At 35.1% G+C, this 26917-nt stretch overlaps 1 protein-coding gene across 3 annotated transcripts in view; it reads left to right on the plus strand.

The window, feature by feature from the left end:
- Window positions 1-26917, plus strand: part of CADM2 (cell adhesion molecule 2) — a 682250-nt gene that overhangs the window by 411145 nt on the left and 244188 nt on the right. For 2 of the 3 annotated variants that reach the window (XM_065064687.1, XM_065064698.1), the window contains exon 2: window positions 26681-26707. The exons of the other annotated variant lie outside the window; for it this stretch is intronic. In XM_065064687.1, coding sequence (XP_064920759.1) covers window positions 26681-26707 — 27 coding nt within the window. The remainder of the gene's footprint in view (window positions 1-26680; window positions 26708-26917) is intronic. 3 annotated transcript variants of the gene reach the window in all.

Raw genomic sequence — 26917 nt, forward strand, 5'->3', positions numbered from 1 at the left:
GAGGTGGTGTTAGCACTGTTTAAACTCCTGTTTCTGAAGCTCCCAGCTAAAGCTGCATGGGTTCCTCTGTCCATCAGACAGACAAGGGACATGCATTTGCTTCCTCTCTGGAGCCCTTCTGTGCTGCTATCTTTGAAAGATTATTCTCACTCTCCATCTGGCTGTGGGCTACAGCCTCTCTGACTAACATTGTGCTTTGCTGATGTTCCTGCTACTGTTTTAAGGTTGATGGCTCTTGCACTCTGGTGTTTTTTATTTATTTCCTCACATTGCTTCTCTATAATGAGCCTCTTTTTAATGTGTTTCTACATTTTTCTGCTGAAATTGGAATTCTGTGCTCTTTTGGAGAAGGATATATAAAGCAATGATGGAATTTGGTACTTACTGTGATGATAGCTACTCTATGAATTCTTCATTTTTCTTTCATAAAAAGCCCTTGGTATTGTCTCCATCCCAGAAGATGGTTTCATAAATATTGCTGACTATAGTTATTCTGAGGATAATGTTTTTTTTTTTTTTTTCCTGTATTTATTGAAGTAGAAATACGTCCTTGTTTGATCCCTTAAGAGTAGTAGACATGTATTCTACGTCATACAGTTTCAAATAAGTGAAAATTACTTTAATTTTCAGACTCTGGAATTTCTGGAATTTCTGGAACTGATTAATTTTTCCGTGTAGCTAAACTCATGGTACCTTTGTGACTGGCTCTTAATTATGCTGCTTACTTTTACCTGTCAGTTGTTTTGTAGATATTGGTTAATTGGAGTGTGTGTGAATATGTACTGTTTTTCTCAGATTAAAACCAGCTTTGGATATGTTTGTTGTTTTTTTTTGGTGTTAACTAATATCTTTGTTATCTGAGTTAACAAAATAGTTAACAGAGTAGTTAACAAATTTAGCATGTCTTGTTTTGCACCTTGCATTGAATATTATGTTATAAAAGTTAGCTGGCTAAGTGCAGATATTACATAATTCTTCATAATATCATAGATAATTACCACTGATATGGGAATAATTTAGAGCCGTTCATACATGAAATAGTGTTTTTCGTAAAAGTATATCATTAATAGAATACCACTTTAATAGCAAGTGCACATGAAGAAACGTTAGTCATGGTCAGTGTCATTACAATGTTGCATTCATGCAAGTTTAAGGAGTGCATTACAAATGCTGATTAATCTAGGAAATAAACTAATGGAAGAGCACAAAGCTGAATGTCACTGCAAGCATATTTATGTAAGCTTTTGATTTAATCTGGCCAGCTAAGTGCTGCAGATGAAGTAGCCACCTGTAAATCTCTAGTGATATTAAATGAATAGATTGGAGTTTTAGTCACTGGAGATTCAATGGATTTCACCAAGTGTGGTAATCAGCTATAAAGAAGAGATTTCAGGTGTCTCCGCCTTTTATGCATTGCAGAGCAGTCATTGAAGAGGATGTTCTTTAACCAGATGCAAAATATTCAAGTTTTGTGGTTTGTTTTGTTTTTTTTTTTGGCAGTGGGGATATTTTTAATTTCATAGACTTTTTTTTTTTTTTTTCTATACATACAACATTTTTTTCCTCCTGGAAGATTAAAACATCAGTATCTGCAAATTATGTTTTTTGAAGTGCAATAGCTTATTTTAAAAACCACCCACTTAGAGAGATCTGTCATGCAATGTCTGTCCCTCTATGCTTACACATAGTATTTGTAAACAGAAAGCATTCTTCAACCTGCTGCTCCTGTAAGAGGTACAGCTGGCTTCAGCTTCTATTGAATCCAATTTTTTTAGGCACGAGTAGTGAAATAGCCCTTTGTCTCTTGTTCTAACCATTTTATTCCCTATGCATATCTGATAGACATCTACAGACAGGCTGACAACAGATTTGTTATCTACAGGCTTGCAGAAAAAATTAAATAGTATGAGTAGGAGTCTAAAGAGGAGTGAGTACACAATAACAAACTGACAAACTGACAAAGCACCTGAAGGAAAAGGAGAGCTATTTGATAATCCGAGAATTTGTTGGTTTACTTTTTTTTGATAGAACAAACATTTAAATTAAAAATCCGTATAAAGTGCTGTGTATTTCTAGAACGAGTGTGCATTCCTTTTTTTTTTTTCCTGTTACATTATGTACTACTTGGAAAAAGTCTTAAGGTTTATTCATGCATGTATTGATTTTTAACCTCTGGGCTACCTGTGCACTAAAAGTAAGGCCAACAAAATCGAGGTATATTTAGATTTATGTCTTCATCCTGGGACCAGTGACTTCTATCTAGTCCAAGTGTGCATCTGTGTAGACCTTTGCAAGCAGGTGCTACTTGCTCCCTCTGCCTCCTCACGTGGCAGGAGGCTGCATGAGTGCCATTGAGTACAAGTTGCAGTGCCATCGGTAAGCAAACATTGCTCTTGTCAACACTATATCATTCTGACTCCATAATATTCCATAATAGTCTGTTCACATGATTTCTGATCATTGTGTGGGTATTCTTTAAAGCCTACAAGTGATGTAAACATTTTTAGTACAGCAAAACAGCTGTAATGGTTTGTCTCAGAAAAAATCCCATTAGTTTTAGTTGAACTAGAACAATACCTTTCCCTCCTCCCCTTGCTTATAAACCTTTCTGGAAATAAGTTTTACTCTACATTAAGAATAAATATCACATTAGAAAAAGCAGCTTACATGGGATAAAAATAATTCTCGCTTTGCCCAAAACTGAAATTTTGAGTAATCAAAAATTTTTATTTATCACACAGAATGATGTAGCTTTTTTTTTTTTTTTTTTTTAATATGGTGTGGAGGTATAAAAATGAGTTGCACATTGAATAACGTTATGAAATCTAAATGCAACTTATTGAAGCAAAACACTTTGACTTTTCTTAAATACAATGTTTTTTAATAAGCAGAAAAAGTGAGTATTCTTCCTGAGCTGTTATTTTTTCCTGCTGGTGAGCACACCCTGGTCATGTTGATGCAGTTGTGTTTCCAGTGGAAGACTGTACTCGCCTCTCTTCTTTCCTCTCCCAAAGAGGCTGACAGTTGTCCATCATTTCCTTGTTCCCCAGTAAACCTAGACATTGTTCTTGCTAATCTCTACTTGTAGTGTGCTACTTAGTTATGGTGTTTATTTCATTGTTTTATTGTATTATTTCCTAGACAATATAATGCTATGTTTGAAAAAAATAGCTGATTAAATCACCCCTACAGGAAACAATTTGTTATATTACAAAGTATCTACAGAGGTGGAATATACACTGATTTCCTGAAATTTCCCCAGTTACTACTTAACATTCCTCTTTCGGGGGAAAAACAAAAATAGCGAACAAAGAGATGCCTAAAAATTTCAATATAGCAATGGCAGTTTAGTGTCAGAGCTCAACTACTGTCTGTTGCTTTTGATAATTTTGTAGTAGCAGCCTAACTTACCAAATGCACGCTAGCTGTGGTTGTTTTTAGATTGCATCACACTGGTCAGGTGAAAAGTGATTTAGAAAATATGGAAGTCGCTGCCACTTACACTTGTATTCATTACTTTTACACAATCTTTCAGAAGCTTCAAGAATGTCATGACCCCTTTTCTGTAAATTAATTTGTACAATATGCCCAAACCACTGCAAAAATACACAGAAAAAGGTCATATTTGAACAGATTATTTGTGTCTTGATACTTTTATATTATCCTCACTTCCTCTCATAAGAGTTGAAGACATTGTCAGGAAGCTAAGGAAAAACTGTGTGGAGATATATTTCATGTTATTCTGACCTCTGTTTTCCACCCTCCTCATCCTTGTCTCCCAAAAAGAATACAGAAAAGACTTTAAGTCTCTATTGGAGTCAGTCAAAGGTGCAAGGATAGCTGTTTCAGTGCCAAGGGAGCTTCCAGACATTGTTTGCTCTAATCTTAGTTAAGGATTTCATGGAGAGTTTGTTTGGTTTTTTCTATAATTTGTTTTGACACTACTGAATCTGAATACTATGGATTTTTATTTTTTTTTTATGATCCTTTTAATAGAATAGTCTCAGTCTAATTTATCCTGCTTATTTTATGCTTCCTTTTGTTCTTCTTCCTTCTGCCTTTGTTCTTACCATACTTTGCTTTGTAGCTTTCGTCTGCTGCTATCCACTCCTCCTTTCCTCAGAAATACCTTTCTCATTATCCCAGGCACACATTCTGCTCCTTTCTTGTAAAGCCATACAACACGTGCTAAGGGCCTACACAACTTTCTTGCTGACTTGGTTCTCTTGTCCAGCAGGTTAACAGTTCTCAGGACAAGGACTGTGTGTTCCAGTGTTTGTATGATGCTCAATGCAGTAAGGACTATAACCATAGTAAGAGTCTTACTGTCCACTGTTCTGCTCACAGAAGTGATAACCCAAATTCCAATGTACAGTCCAGCTATTTGCTGCTGCTCTAAAGATAATTAAAAAGTTGCAACCTAGTTTAATCATTTAATCTACATGCATGCATATTTTGTACAGTCAGACTTTTAGGAGCAGTACTGATAATAAGAAACAGACTTTTTTGTAAGTTCTCTCTTCTTTACTATAAATTGTTATCTAATGTTAGAGTCTTCAGAGTCTTAAAAAAAAAAAAAATGTAATTCAACACCAAAAGTATGTGCAGGGAAATATCTGTGTCACCTACCCATAAGCAACAGCTTTAAGAGATTCCATAATTAATGGAGAGAGTGACAGGCTCTTTTACAGAGCAGGTCAGAGATGAAGCATAACCTAAATGCTCTGGACTCCTGCTTTTCCTCTGTCTAAGACACCGATTTTTGGAAGCTGGATATCTCAGTGAGGTGACTAAGTTTTGAGTAGCATAATCCCACGACACTGCGCTTTCACCATCTTTCCATACTGCTGACCTAAAAGGCCCAAAGCCAGCACCTCACTCCACACCAGCCAGAGCTGCGGTACATGGGTGCCCGTGGCAGATGCTTCTAATGCACACAGCAGCACTCCCTCCCCAGACAGAGCTGAGAGCCTTTCATCACATCCAATGGTGCAGTTTCTCCATCTGCAAAGTCTAAGCATATCAAAGTCTAAGCATAATCTTCCCACATTGACGTCAAGGGTCAGGAAGCTTTTCTGCCAAGTTCTGATATAGTCAAGTTGCTTAATAAATACCAGTGTTAAACTGCCACCCATCACCTTTTACAGGGGTGTTTTTCTTAGATTTTTCTAGGTTACTCGAATAATGTCATGCATGTCTTAAGAGATGAAAAATGAGAAGAATAAATGTATAGATGGTTTTGATGAATAGTGTCTTTAGTAGAAATTTAATAACTCAGATGTAAAATATTGATCTTGTTGTACTTGATCTCATAAATTCCTTTAAAACTGTAACTTTTTTTTAGTTGCAATTACACAGAAAGACACACAGAGTCTTAGCACCTGTAATCTATGTGACATGATGCAATATACAGTTTGCAGCCCTGAAGGTCAGGAGCTTGACTGTTATTTATTACAGAGAGAGAACATGAATTGACGCTATAGTGGAAGGGTCTATTTTTAGACAGAAGTGGAGCAAAAGGAGGAGAATTCATGACATGTTGGATACCATACACCTTGTAAGTGGCTGTGGAAATCAAGTGCATTGATGAATTTTAGCAAATGTATTGGCAGCAACAGTAAAAAAAAAAAAAAAAATGTGTTCTGTATGACATATATATTAATATTACAGAAGTGTTTGATGATAAGCATAATAATAAAAGGCACTGTAAACCAAAGTTGTGTTCTGTACTTTTACTGCTAGTCTTGTTCAGGAACGAGAAGGTTGTTCTCTGTGCATATCAGAGGTATTGTGGCTGGATTAAGACAGCATTTGAAACGGTGAAGAGTACTTTCTGTGGTGAAAGCATGATAGAGTTTTCACAATTAAAGTAAGGGAAGTAGGTAAACTTCAGTGTTTTCATTTTTTTTCTACTACATCATAGATTGTAACTGTTTCAGGCCTCTGTGTGCTATAGAGCTTTTTTGGCTAAGTTTGACCATCTTTCTAGCAGACTCTTCTGTTACCGAAATCCAAACTGTCTTGTTAACACTCTTTTAAACTTTGGTAACCTGAGGAAAAATTTGTTGGTGAGGACACTGCAAGACTATTCTAGTTTCTTGGGTTTAAAGATTGCCAAACTCTTTGGTTTCAGATGCTTTAATGTTTGCTTGGTATCTGTAAATCACCCTTAAAACAAACTAGTTTACAGTATCATGTAAAATTAAGTAGTAATTTCAAAATTCTAGCTGCAGAGAATGTATTTACAGCTTTAGGGAGTAAATACCATTCTTATCTCTTTTTAATCTACTCAAAGTCTCTGCTACGGTACATCATCCATCTAATAACCTGTTTATAATGCAAGATTAAAAGTTTTGTTCTTATAAAAATTAATAATTTACAACCAGAGGGAAACAAAAAAGATTCATTTTGTACCCAGCCCCACTTGAGATTCCATGCCAATTCAAATTTTAATTCCAGAAAGAATAATATCCTAAATTACTGATTTAACACAGCGGTGGCTTTATCTTTTTTTCCTTTTAGATGATTCAAAAATCAGGGCAATTAGTAAATATTGGAAGAACTATAATTGTATGATGAGTTAAAGCATTATTTTTCTATGGTGATCAAAAGTGCTTTTAGTCATTGGATGTACCCAACATATCATTTCTTATAAAACACCCAAGATAAAACTGAAGGTTAGGAATGCAGAATTGAAGACGAGATTATTTCATGTAGCATTAGCGATTCTTGATGCAGCTAGTGTTTGGGTAACTTGGGCTGGAAGGGTCCTCTTGAGGTCATGTTGTCAACCCGTTGATCAAAGCAATCACAATTCTGAAGTTAAATGGGGTTCCTGTGGGCCTTGATTGAACAAGATTTGAGCATCTCCAAAAAACTGAGATTCCTCAGTCCCTCTGGAACTGTTTCAGTTTTTCACTACCGTCACGGAGAAAGATTTTTCTACCTGCTGCAAGAGCAGACCATGATAATGACATTTCTAAGGTGATGATTGCTTGGAGTGACTAGCTCGTCACTCTTCAAAGGATTCCATGATAGCATATAGGAATGGTTTATTAAAGGAAACCAGACTGCAGCTGCCAGCAATGATGGCTCAAATGCCCTTAGCCAGTGAGCAACTTCCTCGCCTCGTGTGTTATGTTTCCAGGCTGGAAGCTGGTGTATCTGCCCTCCCACTTAGTGCAAGAGAGAAATAATGCTCAGATTTGAACAAGAATTTTAAAGCTGAGGTGAAGATGGATGGATGCCAGTGTTTTCTGCTGAGCCACGGAGCAGCTTGGATATTCTACCACACTGTGCTGATTACACACTGGTAATTTATTTTACAGCCCTCTCAACCCTTGGAACAGCAGGAGTGGAAACTCTGAACTACCTCCAGTTTACTAATCCACTTTTATTTCCTAGTCTTTCTTTTATGGTAAAGTCTTGTTACTTTTTGCATACCTTCCGACAGATTTAATAAAAGATTTTACCTCTACCCACACATTGTCTTGCATTATAACAGGAACTTGATCAGAGTAATAGAATAGTTTAGGTTGGGATAGACCTCTGGAGGTCATCTGGTCTAAACCCATAGTCAAGACATGTTCAGTTGTGAAACTGTTAGATGTATAGTAAACATAAACACTACAAATAAATGTCTTCATGTTTTTCTTCTTAATTAAAAAAAAAAAAAAAAAATCCTAGAATAAAATGTAACGATCAGCTGGTATAACTGAAAATGCTTTCACCTAACTCATTAATTGAAGAGTTGGTAAATGAAGTGAACAAAGCTCTGAATCAGTTATCTGTTGAAAATTGTCTTTAATCATGCCCCTGCTAGTAATTCTGAAGATCTCTCTTAAACAGAAATAGATATGGTGCCTATTAATCTATTTTAAATAAGTCTATCATTAAAAACACAAAGCTATTAACAATAAGAACATTGGAACAGGCTGCCCAGAGAGGCTGTGGAATCTCCTTCTCTGTAGACATTCAAGACCCACCTGGACACATTCCTGTGCGATCTGCTCTGGGTGAACCTGCTTAAGCAGATGGGTTGGACTAGCTGATCTCCAGAGGTCCCTTCCAACCCTAACCATTCCGTGATCATGTGATAAGAGGGAGGTGGGTTTTTTGATTGTTTTTTTGTTTGTTTATTTGTTTGTTTGTTTCAGAAAACTAGTTTTAATTCCTGAGTGAAAAAATAGAGGGAACTCTTTCAGAAAATGTCTCAACAGTTCAATTTTTCACTTTTCTCTTATGTAGCTGAGTTGAAAATTGTTGCAGTAAGAAGCTGTTTTGGGTTTTACTATGTGAACTCTGAATATAGATATAACTTGTATTCATTGAGCACAGAGACTGTGGACAAAATAACTCAGAAAGGCACATAATACTGACGCAGCTGCAGATGGCAACTCCTGAAAGCCTGCGGGCATGGGAGCATATTGAATCTACCTTGAAATGCACTTACTCGTTTCCTTGTTGTAGAGATTCTGCAACCTGTTTCTAGTCAGTGTTGCTCCTGTCACTTGTTGGTGAGAGCAGAGAAGCATGAGAGGCCGATGGAGCATGTGCCCTCACACTGGAAATGGGCAGGGGCAGCAGGCAGCGCTGCTCAGGTGTAGGCCAGCTGTCTTGTGGTTGCTGTTCTTTGCGGCCTGTCCTCTGAGTTACTGATTGCAAAATGTGAAAAAGTTTTAATTAGGAAATATGACGTGATCCAGCACTTCACCTGCTTTATTGGCTTAATGTTTACTCGCCATTTCCTTTTGTAGTGGTGTTTGCCATTTGTAGAAAGGTATATTTATAGGCCTTAGTGATTTCAAGCAATATTGGTAAATTGCGTCTACCAAAAAGGTGTTAATGTATTCTGCTATCTTATTCTTTTTGGTATATATATATATATATATATGAAAATAGGTGCTACAAAGTGATCAGGATGTAAATCTATTTGACATCGTATTTCTTTCATAAAACTCTCAAGTTCTCCTTCAGTTGTGTATAACTAAGTGCTTACTAATAAACTCTACTTCTGTGGGCTTTTCTTGTCTTCATAAGAAACTTACTGTGAAGTATACTCAAATGTGTGTCTAGATCTGTAAGTTCTCTGCTAAATATCTGAATAATGAAATGACAATAAAATTTCATGCAATTTTTTTATGGCTTTCCACACACCTGTTCATCCTTCCACTTTTGCTCCCTTTTATTGTTTTTATCGCATCGATGGTGTAGTCTTTCAGAGTTAGACTAGATGAAGGGTATTTTGCAGTAGATAGTTGGAGGGTTGGAGTACTGCGTTTACTTTTTTGATGGCACTGTAGCACTTCACATGGAAATACAGGCGCTCCCAGACTGAGTCAACTATCAGATTTCTCTAGTCTCATAGGCTGCCCTTGGCAGTGGCAAACAGGTTAAGAGGCGGGCCAGATAACATAATTCACCTAGGAGTTTACATTTATGGGATGAAGAAAATGTTATTAATAATAGTTCATGTTGTAATTTCGGCAGAGGGATTCTACTTATACCCTGAAGCATGAGATTTAATTGCTCTTACATCATTGTCTTTGCTTACAAAGCTGCCAGTGTTGTTTATCATCAGAAAATTATCCAACCCTTTCAAAAAGCAGTTTTAATATTTATCTCAATGAACTTTCACAGCAGTAACTCCATAAATTAATTAAACACTGCCTTGGAAAAGTGGCTCCTTTTTGCAGCTGAAATTTTAGTATCATTTCATAGAACCATATTTTTCACACTCAGGGACTAAGGTTCAAAATAAATTGGATAGTTTTCATAATGCCCTTCATTATTTTATAATACTTTTTTCCCAGTCAATAAATTAATTGGTTGATTGCATATATTAAATGGGCTTCCTTCTCCCATGCCCTCCAGCCTACTACCTTCTTTTGGATCACTCCAGTCCAAAATTAAATATGTAATAAGCCTATAAATGTTAGTAATCTTATGATCTATCTAAAGTAGCTGTATTACTGATAGTGTATTTATTATGTGTCTAAAGTATGTTCTTCTAAAGCTAAAACTTTAAAGTTAAACTTCAGTCAAATTTAGCAAATTCACTGAGTTAATTAACTTTATCTTAAATATCTCCTGTTTGCAGATGCTGAAAGTCTCAAGTTGTGTGATATTTGTATTTATTTTTCCTATGTTAGTATTTATTTCTATTTATGAGACAAGATGCAGATTGTATGATAGCTATTCAGTGTTCCTACTATTAACTGTAATATATGTTATATAATATTTTCAGATTAATGATGTGAATGAAGTATGAAACACTAATAGTTACATACAATGAAGGAACATAGGTTGTAAGTAGATCCACAAAGAGAACTGAATCCAATACACAGCTGTATCCAAAACAGCAGCACAAAGAGCTTATTTTCAACTGCATCAGTTCCTTCATCTGACTCTCCATATAGTTGAAAATGTACTGATCATGGCATAAAAGTGAGTGAAGGGGAAAGAAGTGGTTGGGGGATGGACAGAGGGCAGGAACATTCACTCTAAATTTATGGTCATTTAATTCAAAATGTGATTAAGATCTAAATACATCTTTCTAAATTTTTATCTTTCGAGTATAAAATGGCTTAGTGTTAAAAAATATATCATGTCAAGATTATTATCTTCTGGTATTTAATTCTCTTAATTACTCTTTTATTTTTATGCCCTTAATGTCTTCTCCAGTGCTTTGAATTTCATGTTTTTCAATTACCTAGGATTATTGTTAATATAGTTTTTCATGGACTTTTGATGACCGTGCACTCAACCTGGCATTAAACTTGAAGAGGAACTGCATCCTTCTGCCTTACATGTAATTATATATGTATAAAAGACCCCATATTCCTCAGTGTCAGACTGTTCACTCCTTTCAAAAATCTAAAATAACACATAGTTTTCTGTATTGAATGAACTATACAGCTTTTAGAAACATTATTATCTGATAAAGATACATGCTGCTGCTGCTTCTCGATACCTCACTTAATTTTAAGGGCGAAAGTGTGAAATGGCATGTGGCAGTTTGGGGACTAAAATCATGGCTTCAACAGCCAGTGATCACCTTCTGGGAAGTTTCGTTTTAGTTTAACTGATTCTCAAAATTTTGATGTGAACAACAGATCGACACATAATACCTGTCAAGAGCCAGACCATCTTATGTCTGCTTGCTCTACTTAAGATAAGTGATGTTATTTTTACTTATTGGATTTACTTCATGAGGTAGTTGTTTGCTACGGCAATATTGGTTGCATATTGATTCCTAGATCTTATTGTATGAGTCATCCCTTTGTCTGGTAGCAAGTCTTTGAAGAAATGGTTTTTCTTTATTGTGAATATTCCCACCGATAAAATTTCTTGGTTAATTTATTTTATCAATAATTTACATTGTACAATGGTCATACATCTTAGCTGACAAGTATATAATACTTTCACATGGCTACTAATATTTGCTGCATTGGAGGATGCTGAAAAATGCAATTTCATCTAGCCAATGTTGTTCTAGTGCTGTTTCCTTTTTTTTTTTTTTTTGTGTGTGTGTGTGTGTGTGTGTATTTTTCCCAAATCACTATTATTTTCTTTCAGTAATCTAATGGTATAATTATTGCTTGATTCATAGCCTACTAAAGTCAATAGAAATATCCCTGTCATATTTAGTGGGTGTTAGATTATTTTTTCAGTTGCAAGCTGAATACTGCTACTTCTGCAGAGATCAAAGCCTTTTCCTTCCTCTCCCTGTCTGAATATCAGATTACAGTTCTGACTGAAAGACTGTGCTGATCTGACTCAAAATGGGTTAATTTTCTTCATGCAGTTAGAAACCTTTCTTTTTCATAGCTAGCATGCTCATTATTTGGACTTAATTTGAGAACAAGCAGATAACACCCCAGCACAGAGTTAATGTTTTTAGTTGCTCTGGTCAGAGAGCCAAGGACACTCAGCTCTGCCCACAGGTCTGAGGTATCAAGGAAACGGGGCATGGTTAGGGCAGAGCTTGACTGACAACCAGACTGATCAATGAGAGTATTCCATCCCATTAGTGTTATGCTCCAGATTTAAGAGTGGGGCTTTCCAGTTTCTCATCCCCTTTTCTCCTCTTCTGCTTTCTCCCTCTGTCTGGAGGTAGCTGGGGAAGTTTTGGTTGGGATGTTTAGCCTGGTCTTCTGCCATTTTGCAGAGGCCTCTGAGCCATTCTGCTGTTTTCCTCTATTTTTCTCTCTCTGGGATCGACTGTGGGACCAGGTGTGGCTTGCTGGGACTGGCTGCTCAGTTGTGGACAGAGCTCGTAAGGAATCGCCTTGAGTATCTTTTATTTCTATTATATGTATATATATATATTTACCAGTAGTGTATTAGTATTTTGTTATTTTATTAAAATATATTTATCTCAATCCAAGTTTCTCCCTTCCCTTTTGATTCTCTCCCCTCTTGGAGGGGGTAGGAGAGGGGGTGAGCAAGTGGTGGCTTTCATGGTTGTATTGCTAGCTTAGGTTAAACCACCATAAAGACCCATACAATCAATGGAGAAACTGGTGCAGCATAGACCAGACTTCATAGTGAAATGAGGGGAGATCTAAACCCTTTCTTTATACTTGTCAGCACAATGCCATGAACATCCCAATAGCTGTAGAAGTAACTATGCACAGTAGGAGAACTTCTTCTGTAAGCTTTTGCAGAACAGATCTTATTTTCTGATTTTTCACTAACCTGTTCTGTTACACAGACCTGATACATGTATTCAGCACACTAATGTTTGTTGTTCATCTTTGCCAAGTTATAGAACATCATTTACCAATTCAACCAAGATGATATTGGAAGCTAAACTCAATGCACAGGAAAACATGTTTTTAAAATTTAATTATAGCTGGAAATATTACTGGTTAGCTGGTTAACCAGAAAGATATAAGGTTGCTGAGATTTCCCCAGACAACACAGCCTTATTCGCCTCTCTTAATAAAACAAAACAATTTTAAAATGTTAATTTCTATTGTGTGCAGAACAAGATAATTGCACTACAGTGTTTGCTTTGCATATTTACTTTTTATATGTAAAATTTTGCTGTGTGTTGTACAAAGTTCAACTTTATAATTCAGTTAATAAAGTATCCTATAATTCTAACTAAACTTACAGTCAACCACTGCTTTTTTTGCTTTTCCAATGGTACTGGCTTTAATCAGTCTGATTGTGCTGTTCCCATACTTTCCCAAATATAATGGAATTTAAGCGTTGTATGCCATGTGAATTACAAAAACAATGAGAGAATTTGCAGAAGAATATGAAGTATCAGAAAGCAGTACTGTGGAATTAGAATATTTTTTAAAATTAAAACTTTTTTTTTCATTCAAATTACATTTTGGTCTTGTGTCAAGACAGTGTTTATTTTATTTTAAAATTAATGAATAAATGGATAAATTACCTCTTGCCACATTAAATGCATAACCAAACATTTCGGAAACACAAAAAGACAAAATGATGTTATAAAAGCTTATTTTTTTAATGCTCTTGCAGCTCATCAATCCAAATTATTGTTTTTCGTTATTTAAATAATTCCAGCATACAGGTTCTTTGCCGTTGTTTAGTTGTAAATCTAATAATATGAGTGGAATTGTTCAATAATCTTCTGTCTCAAGCTTTTCTTCATTTCTGATTCATTGTGTCTATTATTAAACCCAGCTGTTGATGTTTTTGAACAAACTGATTTCTGAATTGTCTCTGCATTGTGTTCTATAATAACACCACTTCTGAATCATCATGGGCTGTTCCCAATTTACTTTTAGATAATTAAAGGCTGTCTTTATTTCTATCCAAGTTGTCTGTTTTATTTCCCAGAACACGAGGATGTGATTTCATCCACGCTGCTCTAGGGGTCTGAAGTTGATAATCATTTTTCTACATCTGCCCTCATCAGTGTCATCTTGCGATACATGATGCTTCAGTGTTATTCCTCAGCTTTACTCATTAGCATTCACAGTGTTGGGGCTGTGTTGTGTGAGTCCGCCACAAGCCATTCCCTCTTGTTTTCCTCAGAAGCCTGTACCTTCATGCTTTGGAGCAGCCTCGTCTTCTAGAGTACATTCCTCTTCTTTTCAACTTCATTTATTAAAGTCTTTGCATGTAAATTTAGTAATACCTTCCAATCATGCAGTCTCTAAATATTTTAATACATTGCACGTTAATGAATGTCAACATTGTTGGGATTGCCATAGTTTGTCTCATGTATGGTGCATATGCTAACTACTCAACTTTAAGGACTTTAAAATTAAGACATCAATATAATGTATTTTGGATAACTAACTCATGGGGTTCTGTTTTCTGCATATAAACTGATATTTTTTTATTACAAAGAAAAAAAATAAAATCTCTGCATGTACTTCAAATGGAAGACTGACCTATGACATGTTTCAGTATGGGGTCACACATAATATCTGATTTCCTTGTTTCACTACCTCATGTCATTGTGAAATACAATAGGAAGACTACCTAAAAAAGGGGAAAAGTAAGGGATTTACTGTAAACCCCCAAACAATTAAAAATATTTTTTTATTCCCACTAAGGTTCATAAGGAAAGGACATTTTAAGCTCTTAATAGGCTCTTTAAAATTAGTGTTAACCTTGAATTATGAGAGTTATATTTATTTCACCTTGGCAAGAACAAGAATTTTAATCTGATCCTACTGTTTTTACTCTTGCCAAGGTAAAATTCCTCTGACTTCTCCTGCGTTTAATAATTGAGACCTTTATGGGCTGGTTTCTTCCCTTTGCTATTTTTTGAGGGACTGCCTGTGGTACTTTTAAATATAGTACTAGAGCTGAATAGTGAACATGGCAAAGAATGATCCTCACCTTACTAATAAAACAAGGTATTTGATGTACAAGACACTTACATATTTGCTTAAAAAGGCAGTAGCACATTATTCCAGGTTAATGCTGCCTTCACAGACCCACTACTTGTATCTACTTGCTTTCATGTGAATGTGTAGCAGTAAGTGAAATCTTTGAACTGGCGGCAGTGTGGTAAGTTTCTGTTTACTTCATTACTTTAAATGCAGGACTTTTCTCCATTATTCCTCAAGGGGCAGCACTGTTAAGATGCTGTGTAAAATTTTCAGACAAGTGCTGAGGTACTCTAACAAAAAAATGCATCTTATTTATGATGTGTCAAATTACTGTTCTGAGAGTAGACCTTTTAGGTTGCATTCAGCCTTTAATTTGACTGAATTTAAATAGCATAAAATGCCTTTTAGTTGGAACTTGGCTTGCATATTATATCTCTCATTTCAATGAAAAACATTCAGATGCAAATACGGTTTGTTTGGACTGAGTACAAATGCCACTATCATGACTGATGAAGGCTTTTGATCACACATCTACAAACTGAAACCTTAAAAAGGAAGAGGCTATTTGGACTGGCATCTGCAGTGCCATGAATTATTTAGTTCCCATTATTCATAAATCTCTTTGAAGAGAAGGCTTATGAGGTTTTTAAGGAGGAGTAGTCATAGTTGTGTTGCCAGTTTCTATTTATGCTGTGACTGCATGTGCAAACTTCTTCTAAACTGCAAGCGCTGTACTGAATATGAAAGAGGTGCACGCAAGGTTTCTTTGGTTTCCAAGGGTAAGAATGGGGATGCCTCTGTTGTTACCATCTGCTTTTGTGTAGTCCAGGAGGTGGGCAAGGCAGGAGCATGTTGGGATAATTTGGTGAGCTACCCAGTTAGCTGCTAGAGACCTGTTTGAATCTTGCAGGGCACATGTTCACAGCTGGAGTTTGTTCTGCCACTCATTCACTGAACTACAAATCTCTTTTGGCTGTGCTCCGACAGCAAAACAAAAATAGGAATGCCACCCTCCTTTTTGCATTCTTTTGCTCAGAATCCTTTGTTGGATGATGGTTTTTGCTGCAAAAGAGTGACATTTCAAAATGTTTCCTCTGTTTCCACCAATGATTAAAGCTTAATTCTATCTATAAACACTATTCTGCTATAAAAGGGGTTTGCATGCTTGTTTAGCTCAATGTAATTGTGTAATAATGTTGTCTAGATGATGTATGTTGGCAGAAATGTTAAGGAATGGGTTAGAAATACCCAATAGTAACTTGCTTGTCTGCCTTGCAGACTAGTTTTTGTGGGTTCATTTGTGTGTTTTCTTTTTCCTCTTTTTATTTTTTAGTAGGATTTCAGTTTGCATTACTGAGGAATACTATGGGAAATTATTTGTCTGGTATATGTTATTCCAGCCTGTTATAAAACTCAAATTATGAATCAAAATACTGTAAAGTTGTTGTGCAGCTCAGAAATGTACAGGGTTCACAAATAATTTCTTTACTATAACACCTTTTTCATCATAGGAGTACTAGGACTATTTTACTTCAGAAGTCATAATTAGGATGATTCTCCAACAATAGTTTTCTAAACTATTATTATTCAAAAGTGTTCCATGGAGTGTTGTCATCTTTCATTTTTCAATTGACTGTGCACATTACTCTAACTTGATTTAACTTGTTATTAAAATGTACTAAAACGCATTATACTTTATAGGCAGTAATGTATGTGTATATGCACACTTTTGTATATTATATAGTACACAATTCATATAGATATATCACATATATATTGTTTTATTTATTATTGTATAGAATATAATAATGGATGTTATTTTATATATAGCTATGTATATTGAATGAATAGGTTTCTGTAATGTAGAATATAGTTTTATTTCATAAAAGAGTACACTGAAATAACATACACAATATCTAGTATATATAATATGAAATATATAATATGCATGTATATTGAGTGTAATAGGTTTACATTCATATTCTTTTAAATTCTGGGAGTAGTTTCATTGATATGAAAATGAAAATAAAAAGAAATATGAGAAATGAGAAGTGCAAGAAATATGTGCTTATTTATACATATATATATAAGAAAGGTTTTTTGTTTGTTTGTTTTTTAATGTGAGTAATGTAACAACTTTGTGGCAGTATTAGAAGGAAGAAACACAGGCAGAGACCATCATAACGATAGTAAGGAAGCAGTTAATAATATATGAAAACTTTCTTGTTGTGTCATTAAGTATTGATTTACAGTTGTTCTAGAGTCTTAGTCTCTCTCTTTATACACTATATCTCTTATCACTTTAGAAACACTTCCTCAATATTGAAATGCTGAAAGCACGCATGACTGGAGTTCAGTATTTTGAGATTTCTATAACAGTTAGTATATCTCATATACATTCGATTCTCTGAGCTTTCTGATCTGGATCTTTCCATTTGATCATCTCCCCTTCTTTTCACTTAATGTTGGCTTTTTTTCCTCTTCTCTCTGGTTTCATCTTTTTTACCTCCTTTTTTTTTTATTATTTTTTCTTGTTGACCTTGAAGAACTCTTTCATCATCCATAATTTTTAATTCATTTTATATATTAACTTGTTACATCTCCCAGACTCAGTTGTTAAAGATTCTATGCTACCTGCAAGCCATGATGTTTCAGTCTTTTAATTTTCATTCTTCCAAAGTGGCAGAACTTGGGGAACATAATTTTTTCTCACTTCGGGAACATCATTTTTTCTCACTTCGGTTATTGCTAGCAGTCACTCAGAAGCTCTTACTTGGCTCTGTCTCTGCAGTGGACCATGTGCCATCATTAGTGTGTCTGCTTGCCTGGTGCATATGCTGACCGTACTTTGTATACACACACCCTGATAAGGATGTTCACTAATAAGTCCTTATTCTGATAGCTCCTAGACAGAACTGGGCAATTTATGAAATATATCTGCTCTGTTTTGGAGGTATGGCTAACATATACATCTCAAGGCCAAGAGTGAAGGGCATAAGATGAAAGGCCCCAGTACAGAACAAAGCTGTAAAAACCATATCAGCAGCTCAGTGGTCTGGGGATGTTCTTGTTAGACTGGCAAGCTGTGAGCCACCCCTTTTGAAACTAACTCAGATTAAATGCAAGCTGACGAGAGTGTGGTTTTCTAATGTTAACTGCTGATCACCTAAGCAGAACTTTTCAGCTCATCAGCTTAGTGCTCAATGTAAAAAAAAAAAAAAAAAAGATTCATTTTGTTTTCTTGTTGCAAAAAGCTTCCAGATTACATCTTCCCCCACAGATGGTGCTTCCAGCTTTTTACTTACTATAATAACACTTTGGGCATGTTATTACATACAGTAACCTGAGAGTGATATGGGCAGCCAGGAATACTGATAGGTGCTGTAAACATAGACCAACTCTTAAATGAATCCTGCACAAACCATTTCCGTAGAGTGGCAATATACTCAAGTAGGAATAGAAATGTTTTTAATGCTCGGATCAAAAAAATTAAGGTTCAGGTCAATATTAGAAGTATCATATATGGAACAATTATACTTTATTCAAAACTATTTTTATTTTTTTAAGCTTCTTTAACAATGCTCTAAATTCTGAATTTAATATTACTTTATTTGCTGTCTGAAAAACCTAATGGCTGTTTTATGAGTTTTCAAATTCTGCATATTCATTCCGCTCTTTCTAATAGAGAACTTGTATTTCTTTATACAAGAAGAGGATAGGGATGGGTGTAAAATCATAAGTCTGGAATTGTGAATTCTTGAATTTGTGAATTTTCAGCTGTAGTTCTCATATTTGTAGGAAAGTTGCAGAAGAGGTGACAACTTCTATTGCATTAGCTTGCATATTCAACACATATATACATTTAAAATAATAGCAGAAAATTAGAACCATATACAGGAAATTTTTCATTAATTTAATATTTGTGAATTTAATGCATATAGTCAGATAAAATGTCAAACATGCAATGAAAATGGTCTGTGGTCAAAATGATTTCGAATGGGGATGAAATCTATCTCTTGATATTGCACCTTTAAAAAAATAATTTTTCATTTACGTAACTCACACAAGCTACAAAAATAAGTCATGCTCAGTAAGCCTTGGCAAGGCAACTTTTCACCTTAACAGTACTATTAGGCATCACATTGGATATTGGTAGGCAAAATTGAGTGGCAATTTGTCTTTTCTGTTTCCAGCACCTAAATAGAGTCCTTTTTTGTAAACCCATAAATAAAGAAAAGATAGTAGTTAGCCGTTAGCCTTATTTTTAGTATGATTATGAATAGCAGATGATAAATTACAGTGAAATATTTGAACTTCAGATATCGTACACAGTCATAGTTGGCTTTTTTCTTACGCTTTACTTGTGTTTCTTGAACTGTCAGAAAAACATAGAAAAAATGGCAGTAAATCACATGAAATAAGTGCAAGAATTATTTTTTAATATTACTTTACTAATAGTAATATGATCCAGTTGAAAGATTCACCTTAAGTTTGTCATCATCCAAAGTGGGTACAGATGCAATAAATAATTCATATGGAAAACAATGTGTCTTCCTTCCTTGTTTCTGAGAATAAATTGCTAAGTATTTATTTTAAACTGAGTCATTTGAGTGTGGTTAATACTACTTTGGTATAAGTTGGTGTTTGGGTTTTTGATTGTTTAGGGGTCTTAACAAAATATCGTGGCTGATTTACATCTTCACCACTTTTATTGTAAAGAGCTAAGTTATATTTTTGTATTTTGATTACTGTACAGATAAGTTTTAATATTTTTTATTTGTCTTGATAAATGAAAATATGCTGAGATAAAGATTTCATTACTCTTCAGAAGTGAATGTATACTTTTAATATGTATAACTATATGATCCATTTTTAGTTAAAATAGATTTCATTCATTATCATACATGCAAATAGCTATTTTCAGGAGTATGATATCTAGTTTGTCAGTTATGAAGGTATTTTAATGTCTCTAAATCATCCAGTAAGCCTCATTAATTCCAAAGGAGTCACTATGTTCTATAATATGAAAACTAACTCTCTGGAAGGTCTGAAGCGGAATGGCTATAATGTATCAGGTCAAGACAAAAAGTAAAGCTTTCCAGTATTTTTCTTGACATGAGAATTGCAGTGATTGCCAAGTGGTGATGAAGAAAATCCCTTGTAGAATTTTTAGTGGCTGAATAAAATCATCACTGAAAAGACACATCTGAAATTCTCATTCTCTAACTGAAGAAGAGCTTCAATTTAGAACATATTTACTGTCAAACATTTAAACATATAAAAATCCTGTCTCTGCACTTAATTTATTATGGTGTTTTTTTCACCAATCTTGTCAGTTACCCAAGTTTGTCTCCTAATGTATGGAAAAGACTAAATTGATAACAATTGAGGAATAAAAAAAAAAAATTTCACAGTTTCAACACATGTTCTCATGGGCTGAGACGTTAAAAAAAAAAAAGTAACCATGCCATGGAAGGCAATTGCCTTCCCAAATCCTTCGTAGGGTTTACAATAGATTAACTAGATGTACATGGAAGTGAAATAAGGAGAACCCTAGCTGTTTGCTTGCCTAACTAGCTCCTTGCTAACATTTCTGATTTCATGCTGGTTGTATAAGGGCTTATTTTGAAATACAAGAGCTATTAGAGCTTTGTGGGTTATCAGAGCTGTGGACTGTGTGTAGAAAATAATGTATATAAGCAAAGCAGACTCTGAAAATGTCTAGTTGTAATAATGTAGGACAGCAAATACAGTTAAAAAAATAATCTGATATGAGACATGTATGCCACAGTTTGCTCTTCAGTTGAGCAAAATGGAGAAGGTGTAGTTTGAGGTGTTTTGCCTGCATTGATATGCAGACGTGTAAAGAAACATGAACTCACTTCTTCCAGCTGCTTGTGCCCAATCACAGTTACGTGATGACAGCCAGTTTGTTCCGAAGTAGTTTGGTAGGTGTATCCAAGTGGATTCTTTTCCTTTCTTCTCTTTCTAGAGACCTGACGTAAGCACAGAAGCAAAAACTTTTCCAATATTTGGTTTAAGTTTTATAATAACTGTAAAAGAGATCTGAGAGAAAAACTGAGTACTTGTATCTCTGTCTGACATAATGACACAGCTTTGTGGAGTTCTTCATTGTACTACTTTGGAACTGTTTTTAATAAGTAAATATTAAAACACTCTGTTACTTTGATACAATGAAATATAAAAGTTGTATTTACTCTTGTTCACAAACTATATTATTCATTAGTAAGTGAAATTTCTATGAAGTTTTGTGGAAACCCAGCTTATGATGAAATTGATTACTTATTGTTTGTAGAAGTTGCATGTCCGGCTGTATTATAACATACATAAAGCTGGCATTCTGGGACAGACAAATCATGTTATCTAGATGCCTTTAAGAGAAGCCTTTAGGGTATGATTTTACTCGTCTTCTGATTTCACTATATAGTAATATACTGTGTTATGTGTTTCCAGCTGCTGATTTGAATCAGCTACAGCTGGAATGCTGAACTCTAGTGATGTTTAGATTATAAGATGCTTCTGCTGATCTCCATCGTGCCAGTTATAATGAGTGTTGAGAACAAAATTACTATATTTATAGACTATTTTTCAGAAAGAAAATGGAGCTGCGTGTTCTTCAATATTTTGTGATTAGTATTGCATAATAAAAGTCATTGCATGTGATAAACTAGTTGCAGTTTTAAAATATTTAATGTGTTTAGCAGCATATTAGGAAGTTTGAAAGATGCTTACAATCATTTTAGCTTTTCTATTCCAGTATACCAATTACTTCTCATTATCTGGGTCCAGTAATTACTATTTTACATATCTATATTCCATTGGGTTGGAAAGGAAAGCTTCTGAACACAAGAAAACATTCTGTCATTTCCTGGCACCGAATTCTAGAGTAATAGTGTGGGGGGAAAACCAAAATGCTGGGATCTGTGTTCCTTCATCACATTGCCTTTTGAAGTTTCACAGAAGTGTCTTCTTGAATGCAGGAGACTCAAAATCCCACTAAGAAATTCAGGTGATTATGGTGGTTTCTTTCTCCTTCAGTGGCTTTTGGAATAAATGCTGTTGTTGAAAAGGAGGTGGTGAAGCATGTTACATTAGAGCACATGCTGGTATCTTTGCTTTGAATGAGTCTCCTGGTCTGTGAGAGTCTAATAATCTGCATTATTCTCCAGAGAAAATGATCCTGCTAAGCCTTCTGTCACACAGAGGAGCTTTTCCACTCAGAGAATCAGAGTGAGCATTTAGGTGACCTAAATGACCAGTGATAATCCATCAGTTTATCCAAAGAAAAAAAAAAAGTAATTGTCATCATCATCATCAAATTAAAAAGAAAATTCTAATTTCAGGTAGTTTAGAAATAACTAATTTCAAAAACTGGAAATCTGCTTCGTATGTTGGGGGTGTTGGGAAAGAGAGTTGTGGGTTTTTTGTTGGTGTTTGGTGTATGTGGTTTTGTGGTGTTTATTGTCTTTTGTTCTGTGGTATTTTTTGTTTCGTTTTGTTTTATGCTACGTCTCTGATAGTTTTTAGTATTCCAGCGTTGCAGAAGGCTTTAAGACTAGCATAAAAATACAGACAACAAATATGTCGAAACTATAGGTTGTCGATGCCTTATTTTTTTTATTGAAGATGAGAGGACCTCCAGATTTGCTGGAACTGTACGTTACTGTATTCAGGAGAAAATCGGTGCAATGTGTTTTATGAGTGTGAGTTTCATCTAGTTTCTTTTAGTGAAAAGAGCTATTTAGTAATTATAACATTTGGATATTTTACTGTTTTTTCCTCTAGCTGCATTCTTAGTATGTGTAATAGGTGAAATGAGAACAAGGCACTGACCTCCAACTTTTCACTTTTTCTTTTTTCTTTCTCCACATTTTCTGAAATAAAAGGTTAGGTAAGCTGGACATCTAGGGGGAATACTTTTCCCCTTTTTTATTTTTATTGAGCTGTTGAAGTAATTGGAAGGATGTGGGGTTTTTTTCCAAAGACAAAAGAAAAAAAAAAAAAAAACCTAACAAATCGAATAATAAATCACCTATAAGAGAAAAATAAAATAAGCACTATATCAAATCTGTCTGAAAATGTCCACAAAATTGAACAGCATAGAGACAGCTGAGTGTGGAGAAAATATTGAACAACTTGTAACCACCATTTATCAAAGAATGTAATTTAACAATTGTTGGCATACAAAAAGCAAGAAGTCAGAAAGATATATCACAGAAAAAATAAAGCACAATATATTATTGATATTTGAGAGCAAGGGTATATATTAGGGTTTTTGAAATTTGGATCAAAATTTTACGTTCAAGCAATGATTTTTAGAAACATTGATTCAGCAGCATGGTTACAGCAGAAATACGTTTCTGATTTAAAAATTCACTAAAAACCTTAGTTCTGTGAAAATTAACTGCCATGGTTCAGGACTTGGCACACTTTTCCTCCCCTTTCCTGATCTCTCAGAGTGGACTCCCCTGAGGTCTCTGACCTTTACTTCTTGTTGCTCTGTGATCCTCTCCCTCCCAGACCTTCCCCTAGTAGCCAACCTGTTTGTTTTGCACACACTGTGACCAGGAGAGCCTTCAGAAAATAAAGTATTGATTGATTTTGATAGAACTAAGGATTAATAGAAGAGTTTGGGCTTTTTTGTTTTGTTTGTCTCTCTTTTTTATTTTTCTTTTTCCTTAGTCTTACCTAGAAACCTAGTCGCTCTGTTGTGCCTTTCAGCCTGACTTTGAGAATATGGTCTTTCTTCTCTCTTTGCCTTTCTTTCTTCTTCTCAAATTCCAACAAAGATCGCTGTTCACACTTTTCTGTAGTATGCTTCCCTATCCAAAATCAATTTCCTAAGAAAGACAGAGCAGAGTAACTAAAAAAAATGCCCCTGTTAAAGTGTTATTTTTTTTTTAAAGAAATCTCCAAACACGGGGAAATACCAGAAGTCATTGTCTTTCCTTTTTATCCATTTCCAGATTGGCTTATTAATTCAGCGAAAAAAAGTAAGTGCCAGCCAAATACAGTAAATTCCACTGTTCATGTTACATTGTACCCATAAATTATTCCTGGCTTGTCCTAATCCATTTTAGTTGTATTACAGAAGTTTCAAATCAGTGTACTATAAGTATACTACTTTGAGAAGTGGGTGAGTCGCTGCCTTGAAGGGCTCTCTTTGAGTCAGCAAGCAAGGGAGTCTAGGTGGGGAAAAACAGAATGTGTTATGTGAAATGCAGAGAAATCATCTGACTTGCTCAAGACTTAAAGTACGTGTAGATCCTTTGACTGTAATGTTTGCAGAAAACCACGGGTCTGTTGTCACTGACATCAGTGGCACAAAAAGCTGAGTTATCACGTTTCTGGTGCTCTAACCGAGACATCAGCCTCCCTCTGCTAAATTTCAGTCCTGATGATGCTCATTTGAAACCTTTATGTATGCTTGTCTCCTCCTATGACTTTTCACGTAGTAATAAGAAGAAAAGGTGGATAAAAATTTTCAAACATGTTGGACATAGATTGAAAATTGTCTTCTCTTTACACAGAGTGACAAGGAGACTAAAGAGGGAATTGCAAAAAATCGTTTCACCTTTGGAAAAAGAAATACTAACCTTAATTATAATAATGAAAGAGAAATTTTCCCTCATGTTAGGTATTAAAAAGATTGGTCGTTGATGGAAACAGGTCCCGTTAGTTCCTATATATAGGTAGAATTATATTTTGAAAGACCGTTTTCAGCTAATTTGGCTGTTGTGCAGTTTGAACTTTATGAATTGATTTGTAATTGGACTGTGCTGTCAATGGAAAAACTTATAAGTATTGAACATGACATTTTTAAGAAGGTCACTGTCATCTAGTCCTCTGTTAGTGGATTTACAGAGAGTTATAATTGGTCTAACAAGCTTAGTAACCTGTCCTACTTCCAATTATAATGTACAACCTCATTTATATCTTTTCTTTATTTACTGATACATGATAGATAATAATTCTCTAGTGCTCATGCTTCAAAATAAAGCTATCTAATAATAGAATGGTTGGATTCTTTTAATATCCATGTATATATGTACCCATACACATAGATTATATATAATTTACATATGCATGTAGGTGTGTATATGTATTTATTCTGAACTATTAAAGTACGTATATATTTTTTCATATAGGTATGTGTATATATATACACACACACATACATATATATATTTAATTCTGAATTATGAATGTGAGTATAAAGTCTCCAGTTGCTTTTGAATTACCTCACGGGGAGGTGTGTTTCTTTCAGACTTTTGTTGAGTTTAAATGATTGCTCTGGCTCGAAGTGTTAATGTAGATGTAATTCACAGGACAGAGAAAGAAAGGGAAACATGACAAAATTAACAGGTTGATGAACTTGATGCATTCATTATCAGCTTATATGTGAACAAAGGGGAAACTGGTCACTTATTATAAAACTAGAATGGCACCATTAAATTTGTTTACTATGCAAGCAATTTTTAGTAGGATTTACTGGCTGCTTTGCAGGTGAGTATATCTTGTTAAACAGCCTTGCAGAAGCAGCTCTGCAGAAGCATTTGCATGTGTTGTACCAACCCAAAGCAGCGTTGTTCTGTGGAGTGATGTTGATTTCAGACACCATGGGACTGCTTTTTCACTTTTGTTTTCACTGCCAGGAGAATTTACATTTTCGGGTGCATTCACAAAGTTAAGATTTTTAATTTTTCAACAATTCTCCATATATGGCAACTTGGCCATCACTGCCATGCTCTCCTTACTAATACCTTTATGTGTGAACAAGAGAAGCCAAGAGAGCAAGAGTGTCTGTTGGTCAGAAGTTTAGCTGCCTTTCAATTTTGAATGCAGTTCTGCCTTAGAAGAGGTGCCAGCCAAAGAAGAATAATTTGTTTTGTTTTTCTGAGGTACCTTTCTTGTCATGAATATGCTCTTGAAAGAGTGCCCTTCAGAGTGCACTTGAGATTTTAAAAAGTTGTGGGCAGTGTCTTTTATGTAATTTACAAGTTAGCAGAGTGATTCCATTTTCACTTTGGATTCTGATAAATCTTGTATATCAGCAACATTATCCATGAGAGTCAGAAAACAGAAAGTAATAATTCTGTTGGTTTTGGCGGTAGGGTAGATGTTAGAGGAACACTGTAACGTCCTGTTTTTTTGTGTTTTGTTGGGGTTTCTTTGGTGCTTTTGGAACTAATAGTGTAAAACTGTGTTTCTTCAGGAGGCTCAAGGAAAGCTGTACCGTCTGCACCTTGTCTGCCTCTCTTTCTTCTAAGTTTGAAAACTGATCGCTGTTTGTTAAAATACTGTCTGCTCTTTTGCTTTGCATGTTCTATTAGGGTGCATAAACAATCTGAATATATAGGTTTCAGTGAAGAAAAACAATGATCACGTAACGCAGATTATAAATAACTGGAGTACCTCCAATTTAAATGACGTTTCCTGAAGTAGGAACAAGGGAATGATTTCAGGTACTTCAGAAGGTACTTTTGGCAAAGCAAATTGTGCTGTAGGTTTTAGAATTCACGAATGTGTGGACACATGCTCTCACCTACTTGTGATTGATAGTTCATGATTTTTCTGCGCTCCTTGCCATGCTTTTTGAGTGTGTTTTGTGATACATTTTCTAAGTTCTCAACATGTCTTCTGACAGAATCATAGATCTGATCTATCTCATAGTACTGCAGTGTCTCAAACAAATTGGTCAAATAATCCTAGAAACGGTATTTCTTAGCTTTGAATCGATAGTGATAAAGTTTCTCTGTATTCTTACTTGCTCAAACTTCTGTCTAATCTATCTTTGTTCTCTTCTTCTGCAATCTTTTCCTTGCTTCCAGTGGCTGCTACAAAGAGCAAAGGTAGAGGTGAGTGTCTGCCTGCACTCTTCAATTTGCATTGCATGGTTCTGCAGCCCATGTATTTTCTCACAAGACTTTATGATTTTTTTCTGCTTCTCAAAGCCGAGAGAGATATTTTTAGATTTTGTGGTATAATAGATTAGTTTTTTATAATTTTGTAATTGTCCCTAAATGCAGACTATTTTCATTGTTTATCAAACATCACTATTTATACTA

The sequence above is a fragment of the Columba livia genome, chromosome 1 (genome assembly GCF_036013475.1).
Source record: "Columba livia isolate bColLiv1 breed racing homer chromosome 1, bColLiv1.pat.W.v2, whole genome shotgun sequence".
Taxonomy (NCBI): domain Eukaryota; kingdom Metazoa; phylum Chordata; class Aves; order Columbiformes; family Columbidae; genus Columba; species Columba livia.